This window comes from Mixophyes fleayi, chromosome 3 (genome assembly GCF_038048845.1).
Source record: "Mixophyes fleayi isolate aMixFle1 chromosome 3, aMixFle1.hap1, whole genome shotgun sequence".
Lineage (NCBI taxonomy): Eukaryota > Metazoa > Chordata > Amphibia > Anura > Limnodynastidae > Mixophyes > Mixophyes fleayi.
In genome coordinates, this window is record NC_134404.1 from 317,054,802 (window position 1) to 317,077,161 (window position 22,360).

The window sequence follows — 22,360 nt, forward strand, 5'->3', positions numbered from 1 at the left end:
CACTGGGCAACATTTCCAAAATAAGGTGATTTAAGAATCACCAAATCTACAGCTCTCCTCACCAGAGGCACAGCTGTTGTTCCCGAGTTCTGTTGTGTGTCTCACGGCTTCGGCTGAAAGCCAGTGGCTGTGTGACACTACGGAGCAGTCAAGGAAATTGCAGGTTTCTATTGGTCCTATTACTCACACCCATTTCAGCGGTAAGTTGTGAAGAATAATCATTTTTAGCATACAGTTCCTGGGGCTATACTAAGTGGAAATAGTAGGTAAGTGAAAATATAACAAGTCATTGGGAATGTTGCTTTAAATGTGTGTATAAATTCCTGTAAATAATGTTTGTCAAAATGGATAAAAGTGATGACATCTGTCACTGGTTAGCTGTAAATTCACTTAAATCTGCACTGCTACCTAGAGAGGGAGCAGAGCATTAAGGCTCTGCCCTTTCCCCAGAGTCAAAGAGACAGGTTGTCTTTAAAATGAGGTTTACGTATTGATTAGAGTTCTGCATTACAATTACATGCAGAGCTGTGTTTCTTATCTCCTCTACTGTCCTCAATTTTAAGTAATTATACTGACATTTAAAGGGAATACCCCTTATTGACCAATCCTGGCTCCATGTATAGCAACAAAGAGCAGTTATCTCTGTTGTCTAAATCAGTGCAGTGAAATCGTCATACTGCAAGCCATCCATAGCGCTTCAATGGAATCCTATAGAACCTTCGATAAAGCTCTGTTAAAACACAATGGCTTGTCTGAATGGAGATTCTCCCATTTTATATAGGGTATATATAAGGTGACTTAAGAAGGAGTTTTCCAAAGTGAACAAACTATTTAATCTTCTGAGAGAGATTGCAGTCAATAGTTTAGTGAATTGGCTTTAAAATATAAAATAACGTTAGAGCACAAGATTAGTCAGCATCAGCGTACAAAATGGCTGCTTCCACATGTTGTAGACAAAGGGTTATGGTAAAGGATTGGTGCATAGGTCTCTACAGTGTGTTGCACAACTTGCACAGTCAATTCCTTAGTTCTTTGGGCTGCTGATTCAGGGGGTGGATGGTTAATTGATGATACATTAATAATGCAAGTATTTTGTTTTAACTAGATGGTTATCATTTATTTCAAAAGTATTTTTCTTGTTTTGACAGCTTTCCAGTATGTTTGAAAATATTTTTTGGCAACCTGCATGAAGACTTAGCGGTATATTTACTAAACTGCCGGTTTGAAAAAGTGGAGATGTTGCCTTTAGCAACCAATCAGATTCTAGCTATCATTTTGTAGAATGTACTAAATAAATGATAGCTAGAATCTGATTGGTTGCTATAGGCAACATCTCCACTTTTTCGAACCTGCGGTTTAGTAAATATACCCCTTAATATTAATACACCGTGTGAAACTTAATCTCCACATACAATTGTAAACCAATTATCAACAACATTCTGGAAAAACAGGAATTCACGGTCACCAGTACAGCACATTCTGCTGAGGAAAATCTAAATGACGTTATATAAAAATAACACATTTGTCAACTTTTTTATGCTGATTAACAGATTTCTAATTACATTTTTGCATAAACATGAGACAGACTCATTCCGGCCACATATCTATGGTTTGATTGACAGGCATTGTGCCTCCTGGCAATACATATTGTATGGATAAATCAGTTTTCAGTTGTTTAAAAAGACTGTGACCAAGAAAATTGAATGGCTAGTCTAGAAAAGAATATGAACTAATTCCTCAAATTGTTTTTCTGCATTGTTCAGCAGATGTTCTGCATGGCTGGATATAACTTGACAAGCGCTGCCTATTAGCTAGTCCATAACTCTATGAAACCACAGAAATCAAAGTTATTGCTAATTTGTTCTGTAAGTCGATTTGTACTTTGAAGAATGAATATTAATAATCTGTCACTGTGTTATTTTGAAAAAAAAAAACATAGCGCATCAAAAGATAATGGAACCTATCTTCTAATATCCGCCGCCTTCATTGTAATTCATTCATGTCAAATTAGCTATCTTGTTCCACCAACCTTCTGCATTAAGCACTCCACCTACAAGTTGGTGATTTTCTCAATTTATTTTCAACAACTCAATGCATTTTAGTCAGAATAAGCTACTGCTGGGGGAAAAACAGCAATATAGATAAGATAGAAACTCATAATTTAGTATGTGCGTGATGAATACAGCAAGCTCTTAAAGTAGACAATCATTTGTATCTGGTAAACTAGTCATTTTTTTTAAAAGGTTACAACGTTTCTGTATTCATGGTTATTTCTGTGTTGCTGAATCGTATGTAAACTCAATTGTCTGTTCAAAGACAATTTTAGACTGTTCAATAGTAATAGACAGTTTATAGTAATAGCAATATTAGCAATACTACCACTCATAATAATATATAGTAATATAATGCTGTAATGATGATATATAGTAATATATTACTATAGTAAATAGTATTTTAACTCTATAATGATATATAATAATGTAACGCTATAATGATATATAGTAATAGACAGTTTATAGTAATAGCGATATTAGCAATACTACCACTCATAATAATATACAGTAATATAATGCTGTAATGATATATAGTAATATAAATAAATAAATAGTAATAAAAATAAATAGTAATCTAACTCTATAATGATATATAGTAATGTAACGCTATAATGATATATAGTAATATATTACTATAATAAATAGTAATATAACGTTATAATGATATATAGTAATATAGCGCTATAATGATATATAGTAATATAACACTATAATGATATATTGTAATATATTATTATAATAAATAGTAATATATCTTTATAATGAGCTACAGTAATATGATATATAGTAATATAATGTTATAATGATATATAGTAATATATTACTATAACAAATAGTAATATAACTTTATAATGATTTATAGTAATAAAACCTTATAATTAGAGATAGTAATATAACGCTACAATGATATATAGTAATATAATGTTATAATGATATATAGTAATATATTGCTATAACAAATAGTAATATAACTTGATAATGATTTATAGTAATATAACTTTATAATGATATATAGAAACGCTTTTATTTCTTTCTCTTCTATGTTTTTGACAGGAGAACAGACGGATACTTACATAGACATCTCTAGGGTGTAGGGGGATGACAGTGCGCACAGGGGCTTTACAAAAGTTGATGTCAGAGCAGGAACGGGGGGAAGTAGAACATGTTTTCTTTACTCTGTTCCTGCTCTGTCATCCGACTCTAAAGAGCCCTTATGTACGGTTAGTCCATAGAGATGAATGATCCTCTATGTCAAAAATTGCCTCTCCTTTGTTGTTCTGTCAAGCACCAGAATGAAGGAGAGAAGGAGCGAAGGAGGAGTGTGTACTTAAGGTTTGTTTTTTTGTTGCTGTTAGTGGCAGAGTAGTATGTCTACTTTATAAACAGCTAATTGTGAGTCATTGTTTAGATTCATTTTATTAGACATCAACAAAATGAACATCAATCTAAGCATGGATTTTCATTCATATCATATATTTATATTGAAGTTAAAATAACTGAGATTTGCGGAGCTTACTGCGGAGCGGCTAGCTCCCAACGGCTCAGCCTTGTGAGCACTTATGAGGCAGAGGTACTGAATGACGACAGCCGCCTGGGAGGAAGTATAGAGCAGTATATCAGTACATTATCATACTGGACACACTTCATTTTTTATCAGCCAGAGGGAGCATCAGAAAACTATTTGTATTTTGGGGGCAGGGCACTGTAAAAAAATTATATTTCTCTCAGAAGTCACAGGTTTTTCTAAAATAACAATGTACTTTCTTAATCTGGAATGTATGTTTGTTCCACGAATTAATGAAATTGTCAAGATTTTACAAACTGAGCATTTCTAAGGCTACATACCCACTGGTGTTTTTGTGTTTGACAAATTACTAGTGTTTTTACTTTTGATAAAAAGCCCAATTCACCCCCACTGTTCTCATCACCACCAGATCCCCGGGGAGGACCAGGCTTTGGGCCACTCCCCGCTGGCTGCGCATTCAGGGCCTGATGTTGAGTTGAAAATATGCCAGTTTGTGCATCGCACATGCTCACTTGCATGTATCGGACACTTGCACCTCCTTACAACGGTGAGGTTGTATGGGGGACAAAAAGGGTGAGCTGACATAGGTCAAATACAGTAAGGGCATGTTCATGCAGAGCTGCAGAAATACGCATATAAATGCGGAAATACACTATGCACAGTGTGCATTGATTAGTAATGTCATTTATGACCACTTTACAAAAAAACTCTGCATAAGACCCTTAATGTATACATCTGTTGAGGCACAGACATATAAGTTCACTATATACAAAATAGTAAAAAGTAACTGTTGAAGCTTTACTTATTAAGCATTTGAATATGAATCTTTCACTGGTTACGTTACTATTCATACAGAAAAGGAAATAGGGAATAGGGAGTAGTCGCACCAATTGTGAGGGAGTAGTTTTACCCTTCTGAATTAAATATCTCAAATAATGATAGATTTTTTCTATTTGAAGGGGTGCATCAAAACCTGTAGATTAGTACATGGATAACTGAAGAGAAAGTTGGTTGCTGGGATGCACTAAACACTCCACTATTTATTAGTGGTGGGGATAAATCTGTGGCTAGAGTACCGGTAATAAAACTTAACTTTTATTGTATATAATTGTTAAAAATTGTTTTGGATAATAACAGCAAAATATGTATCAGAAATATAAAAATGGAAAATAGAATTTGGAATAAAAACTGGTCACTTCTGAAAAAGTCTCAAAACCATTGCTTATTGGGGCAATGAATAAATCAGTCTTAGGGCTAGATTTACTAAACTGCGAGTTTGTAAAAGTGGAGATGTTGCCTATAGCAACCAATCAGAATCTAGCTTTCATTTATTTAGTGCATTCTACAACATGACAGCTAGAATCTGATTGGTTGCTAAAGGCAACATCTCCACTTTTTCAAACCCGCAGTTTAGTATATATACCCCTTAAAGTATAATGACTGTTAGTATAATACCCTCAAGTCAATGTGTAGGCTGTCCTGACTTTTATCGATCTCCGTATATAGAATAAATGTGTAATCCTACAAAGAGAGGAAGGTTCTCACAAAATGCTTCTGATAACTCTGCTATCGAGGTGATTGCATATCAGTGAAAATAAAATTACTGTGAGTGTAATATGAAAAGTGCTAGCGATCAAAAACAAATTGTGAACACTGTTACTTACTATTCAGTAAGACTTGTTGCTAGGTCTGGACACTGAAAATATAAATGCTTTTAGAGATGGCCATGACCATAAAAATGTAAATAAAAAGAAATCACAGAAAACAGCACAAAGAAAATAAAGCACCATAAAGTATAAAAAAAAACAGAGAGCAACAGACTGATCCAACTGATTCAACTAATCTAATTTCAAAGGGATATAATTATCATTCTTACTACGTTTGTTTTAAAACGTACAACAGCATTTTAATTAGTTTATATACACGGTGCGATCCAGCAACATTTTAACCCTGTTATTAATCGTACCTACCCTGTATAAGCAGTATCGCAGGGTGGTGTGGCTAGAGATCAACGGCACAATCTACGTGCCATGGAATGTTCGCACAATAGCAATAGCTGTGTGCAGACCCCAGCTCTCCTGCTTTATTGTCAGATTTGTTTGATATAGTTTGTAACACTTGTTTAAAATGTTATAACAGCTAGATGTCTCTTACTTTGATTAAATGCATTGTTTTAACATATTACTGCACTTTTGTAGGTTAGATTGCCACTCTTATGACCCCTGAAGTGTATCAGGTTACCTATCAATGGGACAGAGGATATACAGAACAGGAGTTAATAAAAACAAATGTAAAAAACAATTACTCAATGAGACTTTTTCCTGTATAATTCCATTTAAGTAAATATATTACTTTGATGATACTAAAATGTGACTTAAATTCATGTACATTACATTGTGTCCTCTGGTCAATGGCTTAAATCCGTAAAACTGCACTATCCCCAGGAGCAATATAGTCCAGGGGGTAAATTTATCAAGCTGCGAGTTTCTGGCAAGTTTGAAAAGTGAAGATGTTGCCTATAGCAACCAATCAGATTCTAGTTTTCATTTATTTAGTACAAGCTACACAATGGTAGCCAGAATCTGATTGGTTGCTATAGGCAACATCTTCACTCTTTAAACCCACTGATAAAGATACCCCCAGCACCCTTCCCAGAGTATTGGGGGCTGGTCTGTGCAGCTGTTTTTCCCAGGGCTCCATGGGGGTGTGTGACACTTTGGAGAGGGTAGTTGCAAGAGGAGAAGCTACAGTCATGGACACTATGGCTTCTGATTAGTATTCTTGCTCACATCCCTTTCTCAAAACATATTAAAGTGGTGAAACTGGCCACCACTTTAGGTGGTGGTGCATCTTTAAGCTGGTCACACAACGGGTCATTCCCATCAACTGATTAACAGGTATCTCTGAAAATGCTCGGATCAAACTCAATTGTATTTTTTTTTTTTAAAGGCATCAAAAAAGTTTTGCTGCTACACACAGCGTTGCCGCAGCATGTGTGCCCATCCAAGCCCTGATTTCTCTGCAGTTATAGTGCATATAACACAGCATTATTGCTTCCAGGAGATGCAATTACAGATAAGATTTGAGCACTTATGCTCTTCCTGCTTAATTTTGTTATGCAAATTAGAGGTTGGTATTTAGCAAAGTCTACAGTGAAAGGATTTAGTAACTATCCTAAAATGTCTGATGCATCCCGTACAATATTATTTGGGAATGGTAGGGGCAGAGATACATCACAAAGAGGTACTGACATCTTTATGTATACAAGTCTTAAATCATTTTATGGCATAATGATTTTAATTATTGTACACAGTGAATAGCAAGTATAAAAGATAACACAATGTATTATTCTGCGTGTTATTCTGAGTGCTGCTATAGAAAATGACGGTTAATGATATGGACCTTTGCACCAAAGTGGTCTATTCACTAACATGAAATCATTAGTGACATTTCATTCACCTTTATGTCTTTGGGAGCTATTGGAATAAGCATAATTGAGGCACTAATGATTTAGCCAGCATCAAGTTCTATCCAAGAAGAAAGCTTAGAAATGTTTATTAAACTGGTAACATCCATTTTGTAATCCTCAAGCATATAAACAATACAAATTAAAAATCAAGTAAACCAGCTATTGAAAATGTATATACAGTTTTATCTGGCCTGTGTGTTATTGAGCTAAATAACATTGTTGAAATAGATTTAAGTGTATGGCGTTAGTTAAACATGTCCAATATGCTGTCTGCTCTTTCTGTAGTTACTATCTTAAAATTGTGGAACTTATCTAGCTTGCATTACTATGGGGCTTATGCCTAAGGGGTATATTTACTAAACTGCGGGTTTGAAAAAGTGGAGATGTTGCCTATAGCAACCAATCAGATTCTAACTGTCGTTTTGTAGAATGTACTAAATAAATGATAACTAGAATCTGATTGGTTGCCATAGGCAACATCTCTACTTTTTCAAACTTGCAGCTTATTTAATATACCCCTTAGTCTAAATGACAGACTTGCAGTCTCCTTATTAACATAAGTGCAATGTACAGGTTGTTTAGTCATACACTAGCAAGGCCACTGCAAGTTTTAAAAGAAGCAACTGGAATGATATGCTTAGGGCTATGCTTGACTATAAAGAGAAGCTTCTTCCTCACATCCCTATCTCACTGATTGTATGCTGTGATGTACCATTAATATGTCCCTATTTCAAACACAAGTTCAGTACTCACCATCAAATACAGGGAAAGGCAATTGTCCTGGTCTTGACCTGCTGCCCGAGCTCCAGTAGTCATACAAGGCTGGAAGATAAAACCAGCACTTGTTTGCATTGAACTTTCTTTTTATAGAGATACAAACATATTACATACAATAAATGTTTCTTTTGTGGAAGTCATTCATAAAGTGCTCCCAATGTGCACCTCAAAATGTCTTGGTCTTGCCTCAATCTACCGATACTTCCCATACCCTTACTCTGCTTTCAGAAGAAGCCTCAACAACCAGGAGATGGGTTTACGTATGAGGAGAGGCAGGAACACATGAAGAGGTGCACTATGTAAACCTCACACACACCTATCTCCTATGACATTATTACCACCCTTTTATTAAAACAAATCTCAGATACTGCTCAGTTTAACCTCATTTAATCATTAGAGGGAGGGTACTGTCTGTAATACATGTGTGTGTGTGAAGCTTTTTTATTACATTTCATAATGTGCACTTGAAAATGTGCCAAAGTGCAACATGGAGGCACAAAAAGGTGGATAGGATGAGAGCTGAACACCACCAGCTTTGAGCAAGTCTCTTTGCCGATTATAACTCACCCTTCCACACAGACCATTGTAAGGCGCAACAGATTTTTTGTGACATAGCATTTGGCGGCAGATAAGAACCGCTTGACCCATCTAGTTTTCCCATTTTTTAACCTATGGTAACCTCAAACCCTATTAGATGCTTTATTGTTTGTAAGGACATCCTTATGTCTATCCCAAGCATGTTTAAATTGCTCTACTGTATTAGCCTTTACCACCTCTGATGATATTTCTCTTCCTCTGAACAATGTTTCCCTCCTGTACCTTGTTAAAACACTTGATATATTTGAAAATTTCTGTCATGTCCCCCCTTTACCTTCTCTGCTCAAAACTATCTTTTAGTCTTTCCGGGTAAGTTTTGTGCTGTAGGCCATGCATTATTTCAGATGCCCTTCTTTGTACAGTCTCTAAGGGATATATATCCTCCTGGAGATATGGCCTCCAGAACTGGACACAGTATTCTAGATGAGGCCGTACCAATGACCTATACTGTGGTATTATTACTTCTTTTTTTCTGCCGATTCCTCTCTCTCTGTAGCCAAGCATCTGAAGTGCCTTCCTCATTGCTTTGTTACATAGCTTACCTGCCGTTAAGTCACCTGCAATATGACTCCTAGATTCCTTCCCTCCTCAGTAGTTTCCATTATAGTGCTATTGATACTATATTTAGCCTTTGGGTTTTTGAGACACAAGTGCATGATTTAGCATTTTTTGGTATTAAACTCTAGTTGCCACTCTCTTGACCATTCCTTTAGTCTACTTAGACAATCATTTGTTTTACTCCTCCTGATGTGTCTTCGCTATTAATTACAATAAAGAACTACCCTAAAAATCCCACATTCTCCACAACCTTTATGTCATTTTAATAATCTGTCTTTGCAAAAGGAAATCTGATTTCTGCATCCACCGCAAAAAGAAGCATCTACTCCCTTCTTACCTCTGCCTGTGCAATGTTCTGCTCCTCTGCAAGCAGCAGCATCTTGCATAAATTCAATGCATCCTGGTGGAAATCTAGGTGCTTTTACACAAACTGAGGTGCAAAGGAGTGCTGCTTCCATACTCCATGTGACGGTAAAACATAATTTATTTTAAAATGTGACAGCAGAAATGTATCAAAATAAGAATTTCTATAGCAACCAGGTGTCTTGCTAGCGTTCAAGTGTCCACTGTAGATCATGGGTGGATTGGGGATGGGTTGTATGTCCACCGATCAAGCCACATTTGTACTCCATCCTAAAGATAATATTTCATTGCAAACATGAGATATTTCTAATTGAGCTCAAAAAGGTGGAGATTTAAAAGGGTTCCCTACTTTGCATGGCAGCTCAAAACCCTTGTCCCAAAAGGCTTTGAGCCCATAATAGCTAAATAATGATCAGGCGTACATTGTTTTTTTAAAAAAAGAAAAAAGCTAGTGTTACATTTAATGAAAGTACAATCAGGGAAATGCTTAAACCTGACATTTTTTTTACTTCTGTACTCCAAGGCACAATGGGTGTGCAAAATACATGATTAAACAAATGGGGCATGAACTTAAGCTGAATACAGAACAAACGCAGAAATGCATTAAATGAGGCTTGTTAATTTGTGATACTCAATGCACCACATTAGTGTACATGTGTTAATGTATAAGAAGCATCAGAGTGGTGTAGAGATTGTAGAAATGATTAACAGAACTTTAAATCCACAAACTCGAGATGAGTGAAATCTTGAAAACTCTTCAGCAAATTATTTGTTTAATTACTCATATGACTGTGTACTTCTCTGGTGGAATTAAGTAGACCGTTCCTCCTATCCAACCACACAGCACAGCAGAATGAATTGACTGCCATGGTCCCAACTGTATTAATAGACTATGGGTCTGAGTTATTAAGGAAAACAAAGCATAAAAAGAGTAACTTTGCACCTGGGCAAAACCATGTTGCATTTGAGGGGAAGGAAAATTTAAAAAGTGGGGAGAGATTTATATTTGGGGTAGGACATGTCCTAGATCAACTTTAAATTTCAGTGTAAAAGTAAAGCTATACAGTATTAGTATGCTACATGTAAAAACAGACAGTATTTAACTTATGTGCAAAATAATAAACTAATTTGCTCCCCTTACATTGTAACATGGTTTGTACAAATACTGTGCGGATTGGAGACGCAAAAGTGAAACTCGAAAATTGTATCACCGGAACTTTGCGCCAAACAGCCTGAGCTTGATTTGCTCAAAATTTTGCTCAACTTTGCCCCAAACACAAAATTGAAAGCGCTACGGAATTTGCTGGCGCTATATAAATAAATGATGATGATGACAAACACATCCCTTTGCAAACTGTGCAAACTATTGTTTTCAATTGAGACAAATTAGGACTGATAACAATGGATATATAGATGCTCAAATATTTATACGTTTGAATTAATGCTTTAAGTATTGCCACAATTATTAGAAACATGTTATTACAGTTTTATTATGATTTGGTTAACGGTTTCTTTAAAAGTCCCTACAAAAACAGCAATTATGTATGAATGCACAAGCGACAAAAAAACAATCAATCTTTGCTTAAAACCGAATATTAATGTATTGAATTAATGTTGTGTAATTGCTATACAGAGATGTCTTGTGAAATTACATGACTTAGAAAAATTAGCATCCATTAACCTGGGAATACATTTATAATTGCACTTAGGTACATTTGAGGCAGCGCCGTGAAGTGATCAGTATGTTAATTGTCAAGCTTTAGGCTGCAGATCTGAAATCAGTTGAAAGAATTGAAATAATCAGCATCCCAGCGAAGAATTAAAAAAATAATAATAAAATAAATTAAAGTAAAATGGGAACGTTCAAATGTGTTATGCTTTAAAATCCCTGTTGCTTATGTGGCATCCTAGGGTAGCATAATGGCTCCCTTCCAAGTCTAATCACATGAGCGGGCACTGTGCACTTGGAATACTGTATTGTCAGTTAAGAGCTCTGTCTTCTGCCAGAATTCCATAGTTCAGCACTTGATTGTTCTATGCTGCACTTCTCATCTGCTCAACAAACTGCAGCATCCCTTCTCCCAGCATAGTGTCAGCTATTGGTTTCTCCCTGACACGTGACGAATGAAGCCCCTTTTCTTTTTCCCTTTTTTTTTCCCTGTGTATCTTTTCCTTTGCCAATCCGTGTGCAGGGCACTGATAGGCCAAGCTGATGCGCAGGCAATTTATCATCTTGATCTCCCACTGAGTCAGGGAGCTCTTCTGTCACCAGTATTGATTTCAGAGGATGGACTAAATTTCCTAGGATTTCCATTAAGAATTAAGAAAAAAAGCTATAAGCACGCAGGGTAGCCAGGCAGACATGGATATGAGATGGCACTGTGAAACCTTCCAGGTAGCTACTTCTATCACAGCCGTTACAGAGCACAGGCTGAGCACTGGAGCATGGAGGGGTTTTAAACATGTCATTTGGTTTACAAGTACAACAAAATATTAGGGGGTGGGAGAAACTATTTCACCGATCTGCACAAATGTATATATATATATATTATTTTTTTTTTGCTATTCGGAAACGTACTTGGAGAGATTGCATGTCATTAATATTAAAAGCACATTTCTGCATGTTCCGTGTTTAAGTATGGAATGTTTAGATATGTCTTCCTTTTTCTGCATCATGTAGCGAAAAGGGTTTTTGTCTTTGTCCTGGCAGTATGAGCTGCTGTGTTCAGTCTTTTTCTAGCATGTCTGCTACAGCAGTGTACAGTAGATGACAGCACTAGTAAAAACACGATCTAACGCTGCTTCCAGCGTGTGATAGACAGCTTGCAAGGATAATCTAATTATTTCGGGGGGAAAAAAATGCTTTAATTCTTGACCACGACAGCATTTTTTTTTTTCCTGGCTGTTTGTTTTCCCCCCTTCCACCGTTTGCAAAGGTGGAGGCTCTGTAACGTCTAGTGCATGCTGATGTATTAATCATGGAGAAGTACAAGCAAATAAAATGTTACACAGAAACATGTACAGTATACACAGAAAATATGTATATTTTGCATGCCAGAATGACTGTTAATATTTTTCATAATATACATATATATATATATATATATATATATATATATATATATACTGTACATTTTTTAATGCTAATTGACTTTAATGCTAATCACCTACTGTGTATCTGTAATGTACATGTGATGGTAAAACATAGTTTATTTTAAAATGTGACAGCAGAAATGTTGTATCAAAATAAGAATTTCTTTTGCCAAGAACTAATGCATAATGGATCTGCTGTTATATAATCTCCCGATTGTTCATTCATGAGAATCGAATCTCCCTATTTATATATTTTAGCAAAAACCAAAAGACCAACAACGAATTATTACAATACATTCAATTCATCTTTAATGTTAAAAAGCTAAATGCATGAAGGGTTCTAAAGCAAGAGAAATCTATGGGATCATTTGACTATAGAGAACAACATTATCTGTTTTGACGGTAACACTAAGATGTGAGAGGTGATGGTTGAAACAGACTTTAATGTGTTCCTCACGGTAAGAATTAAAGCATTATTTAGTTCACATAAGTGAAGAGGCAGCCGGAAAAACTGTGCAAATGGACTTTAATGTGTAAATCTTGAGCTGTGTTGAATTGATGTATAGATTTCCTTGAAGTGCCTATGAAATGGTTATGTATTGAAAATAATTTATACTATATTAGGTTATTGTAAATTTATTGACTGTTCAAAAAAAAAAACCTAAATACTTTTTTCTAATCCTATCTTGTAGGGGGGAAAAAACACTTTTTTTTAATCAAATTGAATATGCTAAACTATATATGATGCTAGTGTGAGGCTTTCTTTTATATATCCAATGCAACCGTTTAAAGTTTACAAGTAGATGTAGCATTTTATTATGCATTAATGATTTCATTTTGTTTGTATTTGTTTATTATGTTTTCGCAAATGTGTTTATTCACCTCAATTTTTATACTCAGACACTTCTGCCACTGGTATGCACAGCAATGAACAGGGGAGGGCTGGCATATTTCAGCCGGGGGGCAAGACTCGAATCAGCAGCCTATTTTAATGGAAAAAAATGCAGCTGGTCCCAGTGAACCAGCCCAAGGTAGCCCATTATCGGACCGGCCCAGGGAGCAGATGCCCCCCCTGCCCCCCCCAGCCCAGCCTGCCCCTGGCAATGGATAGGTGTTTTGAGGGGATGAGGGTAATGGGTGGCCAAGTGCCTCAGAAGTAATATACATGCCCCTGGGTTGTGGTCACGCCCCCATTGTGTCCACCTCTCGGGGGAAGGTATCTAAGAAGGGTAAGGGATTATGGGGAAAGCAAAGGCAAATACTGAAAGGTGAGCTATGTAAGCTGATTTACTAGATACTGATTTCATAGAAACTATATAAAGTACTCTAAAAAGGATATTTTACATATTCACCCCTAATATCTACATTAAGGGGCAAAAATATAGCTTTAGAGTCCTATGGAAGATAAATTATTACATATAATTTGCTTAATGAGGCTCGACAAGTGAATGATCCTGGCTATGTAGCCGCATGCAAAAATGAAATTTGTGTGATGAAAGTATTTAAATTAACTTAAAGGGGTGGGAAATATATTTTACGATGGGCATTCCCTGTTTAGAGGGACTGCAGAGCATTGTTTGCTTTGAGAAAGACAAGACATGCACCATTGCGCAACAAGGGGTGGGGCCAGGATGACGTGAATTGCTTTGGATTGCGTCATAAAGGCCAATCTGCTTCTAACGAGCGCGGTTCCGCATCTGGGAGGGTGGACGCTTCGGGAGATCAGGCGAGTATAAATTTGTAGTAGGGTGGACTCTGAGGTGATATTTTCATGCTTTTATCCATGAACAATTGCAATTGAACCTGCAATCCGGCAAAAGTACGTGCCGATCAATTTTCCATTGGCAGTTACCAAACTATGTGGACATACTCCTGTCAATGTACTAGCAGGATGAATTGACACATTTACGCAAATAATAAAGCTCTGTACACCTACATGTTTTGGACGTGTGTAAGTCACCTTTAAGTGTTTTATGCAAACTCACAATTAGACTATCTAACCTGTCTGATATATTGCTTGATTGAGAAAAGCTAATCACCAATGTTGTTGCAATGGTGCCTCCTAGATAATTACAACCACATAATGTATTCCTACTGGATGTATGGTTTTACAGAGTATAGAGGAATAGGTCATCACGTAGCATCAGAAATGTTATCATAGAGGCACATTCCTGGCACTACTGGTGTCACACACATACAGATGTTCTTCCCCTGCCCTAACATACCTTCTAACATTCCAGACAAAGGCAGTAGTATAAATCCAGTTTGTCCAGCCTCTCCACTAGTTTACTGAGACCACACACAGGAAACCCCATCACTCGTCATGAGATGGACAGAGCTTTCACTTTTTGTTAATTTTCCTAACTCAACAAATAAACCCCATGTCATTTCCATTCCATGTAAATTCTCTTCCTTGCTGAACTTGTCTTACTGTAAACATTGAATATAGAAACATGGAATTTGGCGGCAGATAAGAACCACTTGGCCCATTTAGTCTGCCCATTTTTTAAGCTATGGTAACCTCAAACCTTATTTGATCTTTTATTCTTTGTAATGATATCCCTATGTCTATCCCAAGCATGTTTAAATTACTCTACAATATTAGCCTCAACCTCCTCTAATGGACGACTACACCGCTTATCCACTACCATTTCTGTGAAGTAGTTTTTCCTCATATTTACTCTGAACCTACTTCCCTCCAGTATCAGTGCATGTCTTCGTGTTCTAATACTTCTCTTTCTTTGAAGAATATTTCCCTCCTGTACCTTGTTAAAATATGTGGGGCAACATGGTGGCTAAGTGGTTAGTACTCCTGCCTTACAGCACTGGGGTCATGAGTTCAATTCCCGACCGTGGCCTTATCTGTGAGGAGTTTGTATGTTCTCTTTGTGTTTGCGTGGGTTTCCTCCTGGTGTTCCGGTTTCCTCCCACACTCCAAAAACATACTAGTAGGTTAATTGCCTGCTAACAAAATTGACCCTAGTCTGTGTGTGTGTGTGTGTGTGTGTGTGTGTGTGTGTGTGTGTGTGAGTTCTCTGTACAGCACTGCAGAATTAGTGTGGCTATATAAATAAATGGTGGTGATGATGATGTTTTGGATTCAAGTCTTTTACCCCACACTTGCTCCTTTTCACCACCTAAGTGTATAATAGGTCAGCAAAACAATCTAATACTTTCCGCATAATCACTTTAAATGTGTAAGTGCTGAAGTAAACACAACAGTAGCAATAAACTGATTACAGTGAGGAAACTTATATAGATACATACCTGGTCATAATTCCCAGATATTTTGACAAATGTAATTATCATTGACCTTGCATGATTGAGAGGATATATCGCAGTACCAGATGTAATTATGGATTCTTTCCAAGGGCGAACCCGAGGCATGATACTATCAATAGTAGATTTCCTTTTCACCTAGAGGATAAACCTTTGGGAAAGGTAGAGAAATTACACTGGTATCCTAGATTTTTATCATACAAAACCATATATATTGCTTGGAACAAACATTTAAAAATCAATATCAAGGTTGAGAGTTACAAATGAGGGTTTTTGTTGTCATCCACTATGGAAACCTCACTGATCTCTCAGACATTATCTGTTATTACACCTGTGTTGGGGGACTCTGTATCTCTTAATTAGTGGGATAGCTGGACGTTCTGCACTTAAGGTGAGTGAGATCCAAGGATATTGACTAGCCGGCTATTTCCCTGTTTGTACCGCACTAATCCTCTTGCATGTAAATGTAGTTTGGTAACTTTTACTAATTACAATGTCTTAACTTTCTGGCTTATTATTGTGTTTGCCATCAATGCTTATATATCATCCGTGCATATATTATTTTCACTGCTTTTAGATGTGACACTGCACAGTTCATTAATCAACAAACAGAGAGTAACTGATCCTTGTCCTGCCTAAATAAAGTACACAGCTATAGCAGGATAATATAAAAGCTTTGGTGAAAAACACACAAGGAAGTCAAAGGTAAAACTTTGTATTTAATTGAAATTTATCAGGGCATTTAAAATCCAATCAATTCAGTTTTCTGAATGTGACAACCCCTTTTAATAATTTACTTTAATACATGTAATGCCACCAGTCCAGTCCAATCTATGTCCTATAGCAGTGTTGGCTAACCTGTGACACTCCAGGTGTTGTGAAACTACAAGTCCCAGCATACCCTTCCAGCAATAAGCTGCTATATATTGGCAAAGCATGCTGGGACTTGTAGTTTCACAACACCTGGGGGTAAATGTATCAAGGTGAGAGTTTTCCGGTGTGTTTGAAAAACCAATCAGATTCTAGCTGTCATTTATTTAGTACACTATACAAAATGATAGCTAGAATCTGATTGGTTGCTATAGGCAACATCTCCACTTTTCAAACCCGCCGGAAAACTCTCAGCTTGTTACATTTACCCCCTGGAGTGTCACAGGTTAGCCAACACTGTCCTATAGATATAAACTAGATTTTATCTCAGACGTAATTGACATTTTAAGATTTCTATGCTGACTGTATTGATATTTTGGAATTTTGAAATGTAACAATATTTGCACAAAAGCATCCATTAACACATTACTTGAATGGATATTATATTGAAACACACAATTAAAAGATTAAATGTGATTAGTAGAACTTGACTTAATAATTAACATAACCCTCATCTAAGACTTAAAACAAATATTCTCGATAACACTAAGCAAGTATTTAATCTTTTTCACTGTGATGTTAAACTGTATGGATGATAGCGCCTCATTCCTTGGTTAAGCAAGAACTATGGTAGCTTCTCGGCAGGATCACTTGTAGCACTGTTTATATTTTCCTTTGGAATTCCCCCACATACACACACTTCATGGTTGGAATTCACATCTCCTGTGAAATATTCTATTCATAAATTCTATTCATAATCTCTTGTTCATCCACATGTACTGCTGTGAAATATTCCTCACTTGTAATTTTCATGTCATAACCTGTTTTTCCAGCATATATCCTTCTGTGAAATATTCCCCACTTCTAAACTTTCATTTATGACCTGTTGTAGCACATCTCCTCTAAAATATTCCTTCTTATGTTTATGTCCTAACCTTTTGTTGTAGCACATCAGCTGCTCTGAAACCTTCACCAACTTCTAGTCCTCATTTCTTAGGGGGATTGGGGTACAGAAGATGTGTGCTGAGTGCACCGACAACACTTACCATGACATCTAGAGTCCAGCTGGCTGCTTCCACGACGAGGATCCATCATGACTCTTCACTGAAGCGACTTCAATCAATCCCGAAAACAGAAGACGCCACCTGCACTGGATGACATCACTGACCTCGCCGACGCTGTTCACGCTGCTCTTAAGGGGGTAATGTAACTATGGGGCCATGTACAATATACAACCCTTTGTAAAGTACATTGTACATGGCCCCATAGTTACATTACCCCCTTAAGAGCAGCGTGAACAGCGTCGGCGGGGTCAGTGACGTCATCCAGCGCAGCCGTCGTCTTCTGTCTTTGGGATTGATTCAAGTCGCTTCAGTGAAGAGTCATGATGGATCCTAATTGTGGAAGCAGCCAACCGGACTCCAGATGCCGTGGTAAGTGTTGTTGATGTAGTCAGCATCGATATGCTGACTACCACCGCTTAGGGGTCTATGCATCAATAAGATGCAGTGTTTCTAAATATGCATCGTTGCACATCACAGTAATGCATATTTAGGCACCACTGAAATGCACCCAGCCAGGGCTACTCTGGGAGCCCCGGTGAAGTAATGCCTGTGCTGCAAACACTTTTCCAAATTACAGGCAGCTTAGCGCTACCGGTGATAGGAGGAAGTGTTGTGTGCATGTCACTGTACCGGATTCTGCAAAACTCAAGAGGTTTCAGCAGAATCCCATAGGAAATGACAGGTAACGCCATCCTGATATGCAAAGCTTATCAAAGCTTCATACTTTGCTGAACATCACAGTCCCCATAAAAATCTATGGGGACTGCGATGCTGCACGGTATTTCTGTGAAATCTATATGTAATAAATAGCAAACATACTGAAAAGATGCGGAAACAGCTGTTTCCGTTAGGGATGTACACCGGCCACTTTTGGTGTCTCGTGTTTTGTGTTTGGATTCGGATTTGCTTGAGGTTTTGGGTTCGGAATTGTTTCGCAAAACACCTGACGAAAGGTTTTGGTTCGGATTTAAGGTTTTGGATTCGGATTTATTTTGAAAAAAACATAAAAAGTGCTAAAAACCAGTTTTGTGTTTTTTTTTTCACTCCTACGCTATTATTAACCTCAATAACATTCAATAACAATCATTTTCTCTAATTTCCAGTCTATTCTGAACACCTCACAATATTGTTTTTAGGCCAAAAGGTTGCACCGAGGTAGCTTGAGCACATAATGCCAAAAAAAGAGGTACAAGATGGAATTGTTCTGGGCCTTCCCTCCCACCCCTCGCGAGATTCGACGCGAGACTTGGACGACAGAGCCTCGTTTTAATTTTTTTGCCCGCCGGAAATATCCGAACAGTGCTCGGATCCCTTTCGGATCCGCACTGTTCGGGTGGGCTCGGATTAGCGGAATCCGAGCCCGCTCATCTCTAGTTTCCGTATCTTATAAGTGTTAAATATGCTTAATATATATAAACCCCTATATGTCTTATTCTGCATTTCCTATGGAACATTTCCCAATTGTAATGTTGTGACCTCTTCTTATAGCAGATCTCCTATCTGAAATACAACCCACTTCTAATTCATTTGCATGAACTCTTCTCCTCTCTTCTTCACATTTCCTACTCTGAAATATTTATATTTCTATTAGTTATGTTTCGACCTTTGCTTCTACCATATCACCTCTATTGATACATTCTACACTTCTAAACTTCAAGCCGTAACCTTCTGTTGTAGCATATCTTCACCTCTGAAATATGAGTCTAATCTTCATGTCATGGCCTCTTTACCTTGTACATTTTCTTCTCTGAATTATTCTCTTCCTCAGTTCTCCATGACTTGAGTTGAGGCAGTGAATATTTCACATTTAGCACATGTAACCTTGTATGACCCACTTAAAATCAGTCCGTAGATGACTACATGCTTATGACAGAGCATAGTAGCATTATCATATATAATATGCTCATTACATTTCCTTCAGAACTGCTTTTTGTATTCTTGGTTTAGCTGTGACACTCAAAGGGCCTGAAACAGAGTTGGTTGCAAATTGGGCGTAATTTACACCCAAAAAAGCTGCAGGTAAAAATAGAGTATTTACGTCCCTTATGTTTATGTAGAGTTGTATGCATCTTCAGATCTGTGCAGATCATATGTGTCCATTTAACGTACTTGTTTTATGTGCAACAAGCGCATTTGCAATTAGGCATCAGTAAAAGTTACAAAACCTCCCGAGTACAGCAGAAATAACTGCCTGTCTCGTGTACGAAAAAAAGATATTTGGCTTATTATATTGCCAAGCAACAAAGATAGTACCAATCAACATCAGCAGTCCAATAGCAAACAGCTAATCCATACTTGCCAACTCTCCTGGAATGTCCGGGAGACTCCCGCATTTCGCGGGAGTCTCACGGACTCCTTGGAGAGTGTGGCAATCTCCTGATCTGTCGTCTTCCTAGTGAAGCAGGACTGTAATGACCGGTAAGTGCTTGGGGGGGCCTCACGGGGGGTGGTGGACGGCTCACATTGGGGGCCTCACGGGCGAATGGAGGCCCCCTTAGACCAGGGGCCTCCATTCCCTTAATCCGGCCCTGGTCACGGGGGGGGGGGGCAAAATGATGTAATTTTTGGAGGCCCACCCCCTGCACACCCACCTTCCCCGGCAGGTTCCCCGATCATACTTGCCATAAGTTGGCAAGTATGAGCTTTTCACAAGTTGGTGTCGGTGGCCACCATTATCGGCACCAGTTCCCGCTTTCTCAGACGTAACAGTCTTTTTCCCGGTCCGCGTTTTTTTGTGCAAACACGTCCTTACTGTAGTCTGCCTACGTCAGAACACCCCATCCCACCTCTCCAGGCACAGGCTGGTGTAAGTGGCAGAATGACGCAAATCTGCGTGGGCGCATATGCGTACCCCAACTTTCTGGACATACACAGAGCGATCTCACGCAAGATACGCTATGCAAATGGGCATGGTACTCAGTCTGCATCAGCCCCAAAATCTAAGTAGATTAAATTTCATATTCAGTATACACGGAAACTATCATTTTATCATTAAGTAAAAAACGAGGTTTTGGATATTTTTTTACCCAAGTCGCCTGAATTTATTTTAGTAACACCAGATGACGCACTGTGAGCATTCTCCTGAACATGTGGTCTGACGCTTTTTCAGATGAAAGTGCTGATGCTGCAGATTACTGTTCAAACCTTTTATCTTGAAACCATTTTAATTAGCTAACCAACATGTTTTATTTCAAAGCAATGCTTTTAACTTCACGCTTCACAAGGTATATGTTAATCTTTGATTAGGATTGTTTTTGTCACTAATCCCTCATGTGTTTTTTTTCTTTACACAGTGCAGTATATTCATCCAAAAACAATATAACAAGCAAACATTTAAAGGGTTCTAAAATGCAGCAAATGCGAACATAGAATAGCGAAGGATAAAATGTAAACATAAAATGTAGGTACTTAAAATATATATTTATACATTTGTAACTTATGTTTGATTATCTGCATATATTGATATTATATTATTATTATCATCATCATTATCATAATCGTTTATGATGCATAGTATAACACTATAAACCTGTTCATTGTACATGTGTCTGAGCATAGATATATTTTCTTTTATATCATTCTTTTGGCAGGAGACCGGTTCATCTTGGAAATTTCTCTGCAGGATAGAAAAATAACAAAGGGCAGTAGGGATGGAAGGCATTTTGTAACTGCTCTGCCAAATATTTGCCTTGCTCCGCATTGGGCATGAAATTTGGCATGTTTTGCAGGTGGAATATGACCTTAAGGGTTCCAATTCCGACACCAAGCTCCTCCACTTGACAGAATTAATTGACCATTGTCATCCCAGTCAATTGACCGACTATATATTCTAAATCTAAATTTACATTAGTGTGAGACCACTTATGTTCATCAGGTGTCAGTTTCATTTAAATTTATTAGTAAGATCGGAGTCCTGAAAAAGATAAATGATAAGTGACACCTGAATCCGTCATAGTCAGGATGAGAAATGACACTGATGGTGGTTGGAGTAGGTTGGAAGTCTCATCGATCAGTTGGTTATTTTTATACAACTTACTTGTCTTGTAGAAGTGTTGAGAAGTTAGGTGTGGGGGCATAGTGAGAGAAAGGTAAACGGAGAGCCAAGATTCAGGGGTAAATCAAAGGACATACATAGTGCTACTTCTTATGTGTCTAGAACTAGGCTTATAATTTGACATAGGGCAGTAGTTGTATTCCAGACAGGGAATTTACAATTTTTAATATTTGCTTCAATTTGTAAACAATAAAGATAATTTATGAAGGTGTAAAATATCCAGGCACCTGAATATTTTATCACCTAACTATTTGTCCCCCTTGCGTATAATAAAAAAGAAAACACCCACAATCTGAGTTTTGGAACAACCTCCCTAGAAAACAGTAGGCTTGAGTCATTAAAGAGAGTAAAGCATAAAACAGGAGTAACTTTGCACCTGGGCAAAACCATGTTGCATTGGATTTGGACGTAAATTTAAAATGTGAGAACAGACTTATAGTTGGGGTAGGGCATGTGTTAGATCAACTTTAAGTATTTGTGTGCTACATGATAAAACAGACAGTATTTATCTTATGTGCAAAATAATAAACTAATTTGCACCCCTTGCAATGCAACATGGTTTATCCAGGAGCAAACTTACTCCTTTTTTGGTTTTGCTCTCCTTAATGACTCAGGCCCAGTGTGCGCAACCTTTTATATATGCTGGTTGCAAATATA

The 22,360-nt window shown here is 37.4% G+C and overlaps 1 protein-coding gene across 27 annotated transcripts in view; it reads left to right on the top strand.

The window, feature by feature from the left end:
• NRXN1 (neurexin 1) overlaps nucleotides 1–22,360 on the top strand; it is a 1,083,382-nt gene that overhangs the window by 1,016,812 nt on the left and 44,210 nt on the right. Inside the window, exon 1 of one of the 27 annotated variants that reach the window (XM_075204080.1) lies at nucleotides 11,547–11,738. The exons of the other annotated variants lie outside the window; for them this stretch is intronic. Coding sequence (XP_075060181.1) covers nucleotides 11,706–11,738 — 33 coding nt within the window. The 5' untranslated portion in view covers nucleotides 11,547–11,705. Of the gene's footprint in view, nucleotides 1–11,546; nucleotides 11,739–22,360 lie in introns of those variants that run through there. 27 annotated transcript variants of the gene reach the window in all.